Source organism: Phlebotomus argentipes, unplaced genomic scaffold (genome assembly GCF_947086385.1).
Source record: "Phlebotomus argentipes unplaced genomic scaffold, Phlebotomus argentipes genome assembly scaffold_18, whole genome shotgun sequence".
NCBI classification, from domain to species: domain Eukaryota; kingdom Metazoa; phylum Arthropoda; class Insecta; order Diptera; family Psychodidae; genus Phlebotomus; species Phlebotomus argentipes.
In genome coordinates this window covers 16605995-16621681 of record NW_026776177.1, presented here as the reverse complement: position 1 = coordinate 16621681, position 15687 = coordinate 16605995, and the positions used below count along the sequence as shown (strand labels likewise).

The 15687-nt window shown below is 40.2% G+C and overlaps 1 protein-coding gene across 1 annotated transcript; it reads left to right on the top strand.

Annotated features, from left to right (window-relative positions):
- The first annotated feature begins 36 nt into the window (after positions 1–36).
- On the top strand, positions 37–13364 carry LOC132260145 (chorion peroxidase). The gene is made up of 5 exons (XM_059758095.1): positions 37–380; positions 678–857; positions 913–1177; positions 7519–8782; positions 12713–13364. The coding sequence occupies exons 1-5, from the start codon at positions 233–235 to the stop codon at positions 13259–13261; spliced, it is 2406 nt and encodes an 801-aa protein (XP_059614078.1). The 5' UTR covers positions 37–232; the 3' UTR covers positions 13262–13364.
- The last annotated feature ends 2323 nt before the right edge of the window (positions 13365–15687 follow it).

The following is a 15687-nucleotide window of genomic DNA, read 5'->3' as shown; positions in this document are numbered from 1 at the left end:
GCGCAAAACCCCGTTATCTTTCATATATAAAGGCCACAACGGCCGGCGGACTGTTTCACTTCCGTGCCAGTGTGTGACCACTAAAAAGCGTGCGAAAATCCTGCCTTTGTGAATTTCCACCTCATTGCAAGTGTCCAATTGTTCTCCTTTCTATTTTTTTTCCCCCGGGGAAAAGCGCGCGCGGAAGGAAGTCAGTCAGTGAGGAATCGTTAAATTCCCAATCAAAAGGACAATGAGGCGGCGAAATTTATCACTGTTTTGTGCCATTTTATCCATTTTACTTGTCCATGGCGTGAATTCCTTCAAGTTGTCCCGTTCGTCAGCCGAGGAGAATCAATTGAGCAATAAAAAGGCCGGTTTTACACCAGTTCCAAACTTCCGTAAGTACACTTTATCGCCATACTTTCGACACCACATGCTCGAAAAGAGGGATAAATTGACAATTATTTGGCACAAAAACCATCGGCTTCGGAGAAAGAAGGCTCGATTTTGCTCCAATGCTTTGACCGCTTTGATTAAAGTGAATTTCGGGGAGCTGAAAAGACTGACTTTTCCCCAATTCTCCGCTTCAAAGTGATTTCCTTTCATCTCACCACTGAGATTTTCCACCCCCGAACAATTAAAGCTTCAACCCCCTTAATGAGAACAAAAAAACACTCTGCTTTTCTCCGGCGCAGCTGTGAAGAAGTCGGGTCTGCTGGTGAAGTACGACCCTTGTCCGCACAACGTGCGATGCGTTCCGCCCATCCAGTGTCCGGCGCACGTGAACCTGCCGGCGGCCGAGAAGCCGCGGCCCTGCGAACTGGCCAGCGGAAGTGGCCACGGATTGTGCTGCACCACCGGACAGAATCACACAGGTGAGTGGCTGAGGTGCATGAAGGATGCATGAGGACTAATTGTGGCGCTTTGCAGGGCAAAAAAGCCAGGCGCATCACCATTTGCACCACCACAAGGCGCGCTCCGTGAGCCTCTCGGAGCTGATCCGCGAGGCGAAGAGCCAACTCGTGGGCATGCAGCAGACGGCGATGCTGGCCAGGTCGCACAAGATTGAGCCCGGCAATCCCGAGTTCGCCCACAATTCCCTCTTCCAGACCAACCAGCGCGACCGGAAGCGCGTGAACGCCATGACGAACCGGGCGATGCAGGAAGTGATCGCGAGCAGAATGTTCAGAGAAAGGTAGGATTGACGCTTTCGCAATTTCATTGTTTATATGACTGAAATTTGACTAAAATTTAACCAAAATCTAACTATCAATTTCATAATTCTGATTTTCAAACTGTCTGAAGGAATTTCTTCTTTAAAATTTTGTATTAAATATTCTTCAGATATATTCACTAGAATCTTTCTAACTCAAAATCGCTATTATTTAGTAAGAAATTGAGTTTATGTTTGACTTTAGCAATGTTTTTAATACTCCAACTTCCGCAATCTCGACTTTTATTGAGTAAAAATACACAATTCTACTAATAAAGTGAAAATACTTTCATTTTAGGCGCCAGAATTTCTTCTTTCAAATGTTCTTCAGACTTAAATCAGCCACATAACCAAAAGAATTTGTCAAAATAGAGACTTGGATAATAATTAATTTCTTGGAGTTAAATAATCAAGAGAAAATCAAATATTGCATAAATTGACGCATTTGCACTTCCTAAAACTTCTACTTCTCACCATATTATCTCCGACTTGATGATTGTGGCGCTCTTTATCAGTGAAGCAGCATTGCGAATCCTGCTCTGAATTTGGGAAACAGTTATCAGAATGAGTTTTATTGCCCATTTTTTCTGTACGCTGCACATTTTTGCCCCGAGGCATTATTTATTGCCAACGACGAGCAACTTTTCAAGCCATTTCGAGGGATTTCGAAGAGAGCTATTGTCGGGGGAAATATATATATTGACTGAACATTTAATAACAAACAAGCTGAAGAACACTCACGAACTGTCCAAAATATTCACTACACACACACTTTCCGCATAACAATGATTAATAATGATGGCTTCGCGCTGTTTGACTTGTGCAATAATTTATATATTTACCAAAACCCAGAATATTTGGATATTTTGAGTGTATATTGAATAAATATTAATATTATTTAATTGGCGTGGTTTTGCGGATTTTTCTCATCCGCAAAACCACTTTCAGAGCTGCTTGCACGAATTAATTTATTGGGTGATGAAAAGGTAATTATTTATTATGTCAAATGATTAAATTGAATATGTGCGCACTTAATATGTGTGTTTGGCATATTAATATGTGGAGCATAATTTTCTATTTCAACCAGAATGCCAATTCAGAATTCATTATATGAGTTTTGGGGATTTGAACTCAACATTGCCATTTGACCAAAAATCATATTTAATTGCGGAGCATTAAGTTATTATACGAAACACAGTGGAAGAATTATTTGTGCATTTAGAGCTTTTCAAAAGCTTTAGGAGTCAATCAAACGGGCTCGTTTTTATCACATCACAGAACTGAAGAGATGTTAAGTCGTGGTAATTAAAAAACACTTGTAAGGCAATAAATTTCTAGTGAAAAACAAAATATTTTCAATCATTGCTTCAAAATTTAACTAATCTTCAAAGGAATTTGCTAATATTTGTCAATCAAAGCTCTATTCAACTTCATCGTCATATTATTGTGAGATGAAAAAGCACAGATTCTTGCATTTCCCAATAATTACCTGAGATTTTTCCTACTGTAAGTCAAATGTCTATTAAAATTGCGTTTTATTACTGCGCTGTACACCCTTGAGTTGCCATTTCTATCCCTTGCTTTCAGTTAATGATTAGAAAATTGGTGGATAATTGCTTAATTTCTCCTCCTGATTTATATCACCACACAAATTCCGGACTTGCATAAGGCGCTCTTTGGGAGTTGAATTGGCACAATAAATTTGTCAAAGGAGCCAGAGAAATTTATAGCCTCTCACACAGAGCGTCACGGGAGTAGGTCAGATATAAAATAATGCCTCAAATCCGAGCCTAAAGCTCACTTTTCTGGAATGAGAAAACTCAACATCTGCGAAGAAATCTCATGGTTTTAATCGAAAAATATCCTTTCAGCCGACGCGAAGCGGCGGAGATGGCAAAAGATTAAAACACAACACAGAATAAGTCCTCTTTCATTATCCTTTCCGTGCCCAAATATATATATATATATCTATTTATGTGCTTATAGATATTTCGGATAGTAGATTTGTGTGTGTGTGTTTTTGCTGTTGCTCTGAATATCTTGCTCTTGGCTAGACAAGTGAAAAATTAAAACTTTGCAATTATGAGAATGAAATTTGCACAACCATTTCGCAATGTAGCATTTCACAATGGCAAAATGGCACAAGAAAAGTTTATGAATTGTTTAATAGACGTAAATATTGAGTTGTACCCCATATTTTCATCAATTTGTATTCCGAATAAATTGTCGCTAAAGTGTCGGTAGGAAATGGTCCGGGAATGGATGGAAAAGGGAGTTTGAATTAGCTAAATTCAATTTCACAAAATACACAAATGAATATATTTTGCTGGCGGGAGTCAAATATCTCCCAGGCGAAGGTGAATTTAGCACACCGCAAGCGATGACGGCAAAATTGATTTGGCGATAATGAAATTCGTTGCTTTTGTGAGTGATGCCTTTCAGGAATAACCAATTTCCATGTTGTGAACTGAATTTCACTCGTTTTTCCTCGATGCTGATGGACAATGTTGTGACATGGTCGGCAAATCGGCGATCATTATTTGAAATAAAAAATGAAAATGCAATTATTGACGTGACAAAATGTCATTTTATCGTGGCGAAAGCAAATTTTGTGCTCAAAGAGAGATTTTTTTGCCTTTAAATTGTCCACAGTTTGGCTGAAAATGATGATAAAATATTTCAACAAATCTATCACATGCATTTTTGCCTCGATATTGAACAGATTCCGAAAGCTTAGTTAGAAAATTTACGAGCTGAGGCCAAATTTATTGGGCTAAATATCTCACACTGAAGTGCTTTATGCTACTCTCGAGATAAAATTGATTTTTCCAATTCCCCAGAACAATCAACTCTGTTAGTTTCGAGTTGTTTTAATTGCTTTTATGTTGTCGAAACTGTGTATAAAACGTACGTGAAATATAATTCAATATAAACTCTGACAGTGGAACTATAAAGTCAGCTCTCATCTTGCCAATGTTTTCCTATATTGAGATTAAAAGTTTAGTTTCACATACAATGCTACTTAAAAATTTATTTGACATCTTCTAGAACTCCAGCAAAGCATAGATATTTTTCAAATTAAACATTCATGAAGCATCGTGATGTATTTGCTGTGAATTCCATTCAAAGAGCAAACAAATAGAGCTTTAATGGCGCAATTTTAATTAATAAACAACTATTTATATTTATTGCTTTTCGTAGAATAATTGATGAACATTTTTATGTTAAAAGACTGCATTTCTAGTGAATTCAAACAATTTTATTACTTCGTTACAAATATTATCGCATTTGCATTGCCAATAACAATGGTGCTTTAGCCAAAATATGGTCACAAACCAAAATCAAATTGAATCAAACAACATATATTGCGGCTTTCCACTCATTGGAAATAATCATGTTTATGAGTATACTTGTGAATTACACTGTAAAAGTGAAGAGGACACAGAAATTCAATAGAATTCTAAAGCATAAAATTATAAATAACACTCAAAATTCGTAACAAGTTTTGCTGCTTTTCAATCGTATCTGTAATCTGGATTTTCCGATTTTTCAAAAGATATTTACGGGCAATTTAACGATTTTGACTGAAATATTGCGTCCATAATATTATTTACTGATGAATATGTTTGCCATGTTGTTTGGAGAATTTAAAAAATTAATTTAATTGAATTAATTTCATAATATGAAAAACATCGCGGCATTTTATATTATGAAATTAAATATTTTTTAATTGACTGAAAAGTATTTCAATTATTATTGATCAGCGAATGTACGAATTTAATTAAATCAAAAATAATCAAAATAATTTCACTGAAATTCATCCGAGAAAATGAGATGAGTTTGGAAAATTCACAGCGCAAATTAATAACGTGTTTTTTTTTGGGCGGGAAAATAAAAAACTTCACTCACCTTTTTTTTTAATTATGTGTTCCCAAGATTGAATCACAGTGCTTTCACGCTAATGGCACTGGAGGAACTTGTGCAGAAGATAATACTTCGTATGACTTAAGAAATCTCGACATATTTCCATTCCAACTGGGGCTCAGGAAATGCAACTTTATCCACCCCTTTTCCTCTGCTTTTCTCTCCCTCTATGTCTGGGTGTTTTCCACGAAGGACGACACTGAATAATATTTTTCTCCATCAGTATATGTACAAATGTATATTAGTCTCCTTGCGGAGCGGCGAGCAGAGCAGAAGAACAAGGGAAAGAGAGTGTTAAGAAGTTTGTGTGAGTTTTTCAAGTTCTCTAAATTAAAAGCTAGCAAAAAAAATTGCTCGCACACATATAAATTGGCTTGGAGAACTTCCATGAATATTTCTCATTAAATGCTCAGGATGTTCATTTGCATATCTCTTAATTATATCTCGCCATGAGGGAAGTGAGAGGAAGGAATCCTTTTTAAATTACCGTGAAATTTACTAAAGAGATAGATTGCAATCTTTCGATACTCGCCAACAAGTTCAGAAGTTGCTGAAATTAATGAACAAACGCTCCATTCGGTGAAATAATAACAAAATAATTAATGTATGGAATATTTATTGATTAACTCGTGAGTTTCGCAGTCAAACTGAATGCTGGACGATGAATTATTTCGTTGACGCTTAATTTATCAGGAAATTGCAAAAAAAGCTGGATATATTCAACGGTGAAAATGAGCATTGGCCAGTCATATTTTCAATTCCACAATTGATGCTTCGATAATTAATATGTGAGCATGCAATTTGTATAAGAAATTAATAAATTTCACTGGGCCAGGATATGAATGTGCGGCTATTGTCTGGGATATTATTTATGAAATGCATTCGCAGGATATTTTACAAATGAACTTAATTGTTTGGAGTCCGTAATTAATTTTCAAATAACCATAATGACTCTGTTGATGCCGACAAATAGGAAATGAGGGGGCAAAATGTTGCGAAAACTTGTTCAAAAGCGCCTCTCTTTCAACAGTTGCATGTTCAACTTGCGGCCCATTCCAATGGTGCCAACAGGAGAGTGAAAAGTCGAGAGTTCGCAGGAGATTCAGATGAGAATGAAGGAGCAAAAGTTGCCTTTGGTGAACGAAACTTTCCCTTGTCTTTCCCTGATAAGCCATGGCGCAGGAGAAAAGTTCGTCCATTCTCTCAAATGATTCATTCTCTCACTTTGACGACATGACTAAATCCCATTCAATTGTTTCTTGTCCTCTATTAAAATTTTTTTTTGTATATGATAAACTTTTCTGGCAAGTGCAAAGTTTTTTTTTTCTTCTTCTCTGTCTGCGAGAGAACTTGAAATTTAGAGCAATTCGTCTTTTGAGATATGAGGAAATGATGGGCGAAAATGAAATTTGTGTGAGAGAAAATGTACATTTCTTTGTGTTTTTCCCGTTTTCCACTTTTCTAATTCTATTTTCCACTTTGGCATTCGTGCCAAGTTTAGAGAATTGGAAATTCTGTGCACTTCAGAAGAATACAATTGAAGTTTTCAAGCAAGTGGAAATTGAAGTTGCAATTTTTTTCCAAAAAACTTCATGTGCAATCTCAGAAAATAGTATGAATAGAGTTTTGTTGTTGATTAAAAATCATTGGAACGTCGCCATATCGCTGTCAGAATGAATATCGTGGACTAGAAATAGATAAAATGGATGCACTAATTGATGGAAATTGTTAATATGTTGCGTAATATTAACACAGAATGACTTTAATAGACAAATTTGCTCACTTAATGAGAAAATTGCACATTAATTTACTATCTATTGTGGTGGTTTACTGCATTTACTACACAAATTATGTTTAATAATATTGCAAATTGATGCAAAGAAGCTTCAAATGCTTAGAGAGAAGTTATAAACTTCTGCATTAACGTATATTCATAATGTTCAAGCGAAGGCAATAAGTGTTCAAATAATGATCTGTCTGTGTTTGCACGTTTGCATCATCTTATTTCGCAAATACATATTTAATGTTCGCTGTTTATTAATATAGCTTTTTGGAAAAGTTTTCCAATAACATTGTGAGGAACAGGAAAACGTGCAAACTTCCGAATGCATAGAGTTAATCCTTCAGTTAATCTGCTAAAATGAAATTGCATTGTGCTATCGTGAGTTTCACTTACATTTAAATAAATAAGAATTATGTTCTGGCTTAAATCTACCACAAAGCTTCAGCCAAAATGTCACATCAAATATTCAGCACCTTCTGCGGCAGATCCTTTTGATATTTCCCACATAATCTCGGAGTTGCTTGATGTTTTTAAAGCTGCGCAACTCAGAGGAAATGTCAATGTTGTTTCTTCATTTATTAGCACAGATGGTTTACATTGCACTTTGTCTCCGCAGGGAAGCGATTTCCGTGCGTGATTTCCAGCTGAACAACTTCGATGGCGCCTTGGCACCTTCTCTGCAGCGCGACTGTGAGTCGCAGGATGCGCCGTGTCCCAGCCGCCCGCGGCGCTATCGCCTGTCGGACGGCACATGCAACAATCCTCTGCCCGGCCGGACGTCCTGGGCGGCCGCCGGGACGCCACACGAGCGTCTCCTGCCGCCCGCCTACGTGGACGGCATCTGGGAGCCGCGGCTGGTGTCCGCCACCGGCCAGCCGCTGCCCAGCACACGTGACATCTCGCGCTTCGTGTTTCCGGACGTGGATCGGCCGCACGCCACGTACAATCTGCTGGTGATGCAATTCGGGCAATTCATCTCGCACGACGTCACCATGACGGCGTCCGTCACGAGTCAGAGCGGCAGGCCGATTTCGTGCTGCTCTGAGGACGGCTCGAGGCCGCTGCCGCCCTCGCAGAGCCACTTCGCCTGCATGCCCATCCCCATCTCGCCGGACGATGAGTTCTATGCACAGTTCAATCAGGGCTGCATGAATTTCGTGCGGTCGGCAATTGCACCAAATTGCCGACTCGGCTCCGCCAGGCAGATCGACCGGGTGACACACTATCTGGACGGCAGTCCAATTTACGGCTCGAATGAGCAAACCGAGGCGGACCTGCGGGTGTTTGAAGGTGGGCGTCTGCGGATGCTGAATGACTTCGGCAGGGATTTGCTGCCGCTCAGCAACGATAGGGACCAGTGCGGGCAGGTGCTGCCGGGGGCGCCGTGCTTCCAGGCCGGCGACGCGCGCGTCAATCAAATCATCAGCGTCACGGCGCTACACATAGTGTACGCGCGCGAGCACAACCGCGTGGCCGCCGCGCTGGCACAGCTCAATCCCCACTGGTCAGATGATTTACTCTTCGCCGAGGCGAAGCGCATCGTGGTGGCCCAACTCCAGCACGTCACATACAATGAGTATCTGCCACTACTTATCGGTGCTGAGACAATGGCGCGCTTCGATTTGAATGTGCGCCCGGGCTTCAGTGATGATTACAGTGCAGATGTGAATGCCGCTGTCACCAGTGAATTCATAACGGCCGCCTTCCGCTTCGGTCACTCCACCGTCGACGGCGTATTTCGCACATTCAGCGAGACCATCGAAATTCCCGACGTCATGTTCAATCCCGCCCGCCTCCTGCGGAGATCCTTCTACGACGACATCCTCGTCACGATGACATCGCAGCCGATGCAGGAAGTGGACTCATCCATTACCAATGGGGTGAGTTCTTATGGGATGGGTCGCTGCGGAATTGGGCTCACTCATGAGCGGCGCTCTCTGTGTTTCGCCATTACATAAATCACGCAGTGGCCCGGGAACTGGGCAAATCATGACAAAGGACCCTTTGACAATGCCCACTAACTGACGGTAATGGCCGGCTATTAACCAGTTGCAACGCTAGCTTTTGCACAGAGCTTGCAAAGCTCAACACTGGGAAATGAGATTAGGAAGGTTAATTGCACACGAATCATTGATGAAGTTGTTATGATCCTAATTCTCACATTGGTTCTAAATACTCAATTGCACAATCAAACACAAGACCAAAGAAGTTATCAAGCTGAATTTGATATTCAGAAAATGCATTGCAAGCAATTATTTGAGTAAAACAATGCAAGAAGTCAAAGGATTTGATGGGGAAATATTTCACAAAATCGTATAGTTAATGGGACACAACAAACCCTTTTGATGATCTTGATTACCGTCACATTTTTAGATGTTTGTTTTCACGATGATTGATTGATGTTCTTGGGCGCATTACTTAATCTTAAACTTGTCACATAACGTGAGAAGCTTTGCCAAAACGCAGTCCTGGATAAGAATTGACTTTCATCAATGCAAAAGAATCCATGCGAGTGTGCACAGAAGTGAAAGGAATAAATTGGAAAGTGTTGGAAAGACTTGTTCTCCATTTCCAATCACGATGATATCTCCCCCTTGGTTACAAGAGTAAATTGGGTAAGTTTCAGCAATTCCAGCGAATCGCTGCAAAGAGTGCCATTTGCGAACAGGGATCATTTTCAATTTCCAGCACCACTTTGACCTCTCAATTCTTCCAATTCCACATGCTGATGCTTTTGTTCCCGCGCCGCATTCATTGCATAATCACCAAACATTTCCACTGTCAGCCCTTCTGGGTCCGGCTTTCGAGCGATTTCCACTGACAATTATGCAAATTCTCACAGAAATTCCCACCAACTTTCTTCCACTCTCACCCCTTCGGCCATACGTAACACTGCCGAGCGCGCGCGCCCACTTTCCCACCCAGCGAGCGGGAATCCATTCAATTCCCACCCCGCGCCATCGGTGCGGCAGCGGGAAAAGGTGTTTAAATTCAAATCAGGTGCAATTATAATTGAAATCAAGAGAATTTTTCATAGGGAAAGGAATTGTGCCTTGTCTGTATTCATGAGGAGTGCCTAACGAGAGCAATATAATTGAAGAGCTTGAATATTTGACTGTACATTTTCAACATCCCATTAAAGTGGGGGAATTATTCAGTGGGATTTTGCAAATTAGTAGGTATGGTTTGGAGAGACATGTCGTATGTGAATGTTTCGCCCGACAAGGGGGAGATATTGTGGTCGGAAGTGATTGGAACACGATCAAATGTTTTTAATATTTCTCTCGTGAATTGAATGCTTGCTTTTAAACCAACTGGATGCACAGTTGGTAATTTATTTTTAGAAAGCTTTGATTTGTTTTATTACTAAAAAAAAATTAGACTCATTTCTAATGAAGCAAAAGTGGAAAAAAAAATTTATCATTGGATTTATCTAAATCACGACTGTACTAAACTTTCATGTCTTCAACATTAAATACTTCCTAAATTTAGTTATATTCTCTGAGTTTTTTTTTGACTTCGAATGAGTATAATATTTGACAAAATTCTTATTTTCTTTGGTTGAAATCCTATAAAAAGTACACGGAAAATGTGGAAAGTTAATTTTTAAGAGCATTGTTTGTTTAAAATATTCTCAAAGACTGTCAAAAATCAACACTTGGCAACTAATGTTTTCAATTTATCGATTAACTTGCAATATTTTAGCCAAAATTTCAATGAAAAACGAATGAAAACAACTGAAAAATTCACAATTTGCTTATTCAAAGCAATATTTACACTTTATTGGACAATTAGAAATTCTTTAAGGTAAAATTCAACAAATTTTCTAATTTTGCCTCTCCGGAAAAATGGAGATTTTGACTTTCCATGATTTTTGATTCACCCGTCGATTTTTTTCATGATTAAATGATCTAAATAAGCATTTATAAACAACACTGTAAGGAAATTCTCTTTCTTCTGAAATCGCTTCAAATCCTAATTTTGTGCAGTAAAAACAAGCCCAAATAGCCCAAGAGGTGTACAGACTCAGTCATGCTCCCTTGGTTCTCAGTATCATCGTCAGAAATTCCCCAATTTGACGGTAGAGAGTATGGAAAGTGATATTTGCTTAGGTTTGCAAGCCATGGCAATTGCGGTGATTAAAGATAAGGTGAAATAAATGGAATCAAACAGTGATTCTTTTCAACCACACACGAGACAGAGTCTATATTTGAATAAGCCGAAAGTGGTGGGTTTGGGGTGTGGTGAAGATAAACAAGCTCCCATTACGGGGGCTTTTACGGGACGGGAGATTATTTATTGTGAATATCTGTGACAAATTACTGTGTCAAGAGGCCAGACACACACACACAACTTGCTAGGCACATGAAATCAACCAAAACAGCACTGAAAGCAATTTCCCCCAGCAAAGTAGAGGCTAATTTCAGTCGTATTATTATAAAAGTTGACGCTTTTGTATATTCAAAAGTTTATGTGAAATTGCATTTTAACGCGAAAAGTGTTGACGTATTTCACGGAAGTTTGTTAAACTTTCAACTGTGAGTAGTGATAGTCAGAAAGTTCAACAGCTAGAATATTTATTAAGTTATGCCAAACGCTTTTAAATTAACATAATATTTTCTTTGCGTAATTATTCCAAAGAAATGAAAGGAAAGGGAAGAGCAAGAGATATACAGTCCGATAGAGAGCAGTTGCACTTAAAACTTTAGAATTACACTTCTTGTTTGTGCACTTTTGGCAGTTTGTTAATGCAATTCGAGGTTTACTTTATCTATTTCACTTAATTTCTCTACTCTCTGCATCCAAATGTGCAGAGAGCTTACTTAAAAATACCACATATTGACATTTAGTTAATTAAGAGTCGTTAAAGTTAGCAAACAAATTTTAATTATCATTGTATAAAAATTTTCACTTCTGTGAAGTTTCTTTTCTATGGTTTCTAGTCACAAACCGGATAATTTAATTGATTAAACTTATGTGAGATTTGAGTATCTTTGTATCCTTTAAATCTTCACACTAAAAGCCAATTGTCAAATCAAGGATATTGAATGTAAAATAATAAATTATGCTTTTTCTAATATTTAGAAATCATTTTGAATATCAATTGTGTATAATTTAACATAGAAAATCTTTCGTCTCAGTGTTCTGCTCAATAAGCCTCTGTGAATCATGGTAATTAATTCATATTCCATGCAATATTGTGGAGAAATTTTAAAGGATTCCATTTGCAAAACATTTTTATAAATTTGTAATTCTGCAAAAAATGCAAATGACAATATAGTTGTTGTTCGATTCCTGCAGAATGATTGCACTTTTGTTTGCCTCGCTCGTTAATCTGAAGTTTTGCCCAAACATTTCGCTCTTCCCAAAAGCTCTCGCGCCCACCGTAAATTGAATTCATAAGTCGAAAAGCAATTGTTTCCGCATAGTTTTCACCAGGAAAAGGCTCTTAAGGGCTTTGTTGGGAGGTGGATTTGAAGGCAATATTTGTTCGTGGCGTGAATTTTGTTTCCTGGAAATCCAATCAATCGTTATGAGTGGAAATTTCGCTTGGGGATTCGGGGGTTGAAATATACTTGCAAATACATATGTTGGAGGTTAATCAATAGTTGTGGGGAGCTTTCTTGGCGTCACTGGGTTTATGCACGAAATATTAATGGATGGGATTTAGCATTGCAGTGGGTTTTATTGCACTCTCCTCCAATGTGGGTGAGAATTTGCCGACACGAATGCGGAGTTGGGGTGGAAATTACCATTGTTCTGTGCCAGTGCTGCCTCATCACGTTTGTTTTTCCATTCTCTCTTTTCAGCTGAGTCAGTTTATGTTCCGTGGAACAAATCCCTTTGGCCTGGATTTGGTGGCGATAAACCTGCAACGTGCTCGAGATCACGGGCTGAGGACGTACAACGAGTACTTGGAGTTGACGGGCTCGAGGCGGATTGGCGATTTTGGGGATTTGGGCGAGGAGATTGCCGCCAGGCTGCGGCGCGCCTACGCCTCGCCGGATGACATTGAACTGTGGGTGGGTGGGCTGCTCGAGGCCGCCCGGGTGGACGCCCTGCTGGGCCCCACCTTCACCGACATCATCGCCGATCAGTTCTCACGCTTCCGCCGCGGCGATCGATACTTCTACGAGCACAATTCCGGCATCAATCCGGGCGCCTTCACGGCACGCCAGCTCGCCGAGGTGAAGAAGTCATCGATGGCGCGGCTGCTGTGCGACAATGCAGACGGAATCCTCCTGAGAGCCCACCAGCCCCGCGCCTTCCTCCTGCCAGCCGGCGGCAACGACCCCGTGGCCTGCGACTCCAACGCAATCCCCAGGATGGATCTGTCGGCGTGGCGGGAGGAGGAGTAGCGCTCCTCAGCATCCCCCTTTGCTGTCCTTTGTAGAGGAACTCGCACACCTCTGTCACCCACGCTTTCCACACTTTCAGCAACATTAAATTGCAGGGCAATAACTCGTCTGATTTAATTCCAACTTTCAGGACGATGTCGCACCGAGTTTCTAACTCTATCGGGTGGGCGCACAAGTTGTGGGATGATTTTCACTGAGGCTTTGAGCGCAGATTTAGTCCCTCGGGACTTTCCATGAAGCTTCTGAGCAGACAACTTTTCAAAGCGCCTCGAAATTATAATTGATACGCATTTATATGGTGAAAGTTAGAATTTGACGGAATTTACTTAAAGGCTTTGTAGAAAAATCAATTAAAAGTCTCAGTCGGAATGCGCGATAGAATTGACTTGACAGATTCATTTGCGTTGCAGTCTATTGATTCTAGGGCGAGATAATATGCCTCAAATCAGTACATCAGAATCTGTACAGAAATCTTCAACATTTCAGACACTTTCGATCGCTTTTGAAGGCATTTTCCATTGGTTTTTCGACTCTTTCAACTGTTTCTCAGCAAAGAAACATTCTTCAGACTAAAATGACGTTTTTGAGCTTACAAGAATGTGTTTTAAAGATTTTTAATCAATTACATAAGTTATAATGGCCTAGAAAGCAATAAAATTGATTTTTCTGGGCAAAATAATTAAGAAAATGCATCAATTTGGTGAAAGAAAAGCTTCTTGCAGCAAAAATATTCTAAATTCTTAACACTTCCGCAAAGCTGTACATGTCAGATCGAAATATATGCCCCTTGGATTGATTAATATCTCAAACGATACACGAATTGCAGTAGCAAAGACTTGACAAAGGGTTCAGAAATATGTTCTTGGAGCTGAGACATTTATGTGTAATATCATTATGAAATGCACAGTGAAAGGAAATGTCTGCATTTTCTGACAAATGCAGACATAGTAAAGCAACGAAGACATGAAGTAACAATATTTGTCACGGTTCATTCATGTACAAATCCAACCTCTCTAATTAGGCGGGCTTTAATGGGGTGCATTCGATAAAAATTAAATAAAAAGGATACATTTAACGGGCAAAAGAGTTCAGTGAATGAAATAACATTAAGTTGCCGTGCAGTTGACTTCTGTTGAATGCTTTAACAAAAGCACAAAAGCTCCAGAGACTCAGCATTTGTGCTTGACGCTAAAATTTCAGCAGAAATGATGCAAAATTTAATGAAAATACGCAGCTTTTGATAAAACAATACCGAATTGTGAGATGGTCACAAAGTTAGTTGTTTTCCAAGCGCCACAGGAAATTTCCCTGCCATCCTTTGAACTTTATACATTGTGGAGTAACTCTCGGAATTGTGACAGAACTAAGTGTGGGGGTGTTTTCATATGTAATTTGACTGGTTGTGAAAAGCATTCACAAACTTGTGGACTGACCCAATATCTCGCCCATCGCAAGTGGCCCCAATTCAGCCGAACTATCGAGTGCGAGGGTACAAAATTGCCCCATGATGGGCTGGAGGCGCACACAAGATGAAGACGACGGTGGGCAAAAAAGGGCGGTGTGAGAAGTCTACGATAGGGCGACGAATGGAGATAATAATAATGTCGGAGTAGAAATGGGGTCAAAGTGAGAAGTTAGTTGTAACATTATGTGGCCATGTGGTTTGCCCCCAATCCCCAAGTCGAAAACTGAGATCAATTTTCTCCAGTCGCTAAATCCTGCCGCTCGGCAGGGGAGCGTCATAACGCAGATGGATGTACACGGATTTGGCCTGATCGATTTTGCCATGCTTGCCGGAGTTTAGGCGCGCACAGAGATTGCGGAATTGAATGCGAAGAGCCCGAGATCCGCAACTGAGGAAGATTGATGGGGGTGAAATTGAAGAGATACGGCCCATGTGACAATTCTTCACATTTGTCACCATCGTAGTTTCGGGGGATTGAGAGTGAGAGAGGGAGAGATTTTAAAATTCAGGAAGTGATATCAGACAAGAGAGACATCATTTTTATCCGCACTCGGCAACAATGCCAATGGCGTGGAAGGAGTGACTTTCGGTCCTTAATCACGGCAATGAAGTGCCCTTAATCGCACCACAATTTTCCGATATATTCACCCCCAAACCGACGACGTAAAATGCAGACTTTGAGCAGCTCCACTGCACCGGACGTGCATCCGATGAAGTAACTTTGTTGCCCACTTTTTCCCTGCACCTCACTTTGAAACTCTATCAAACGCCTTTAGAATTTGCAGCGAGATTATTGCCTCATCCGCGCTCTCTCCTGGCAAAAAAAGAAGCGCCAACCGCCCCGGGGGGATATTTTATTTTTTTTTCCTCGAGGGCGCCCGCAAAAAGCCATAGCGAGTCCTCTGACACTCGCGCTGCCTCTCATCGCCGGAGAACTCCACGTAAGTATGCCTTCAATCGG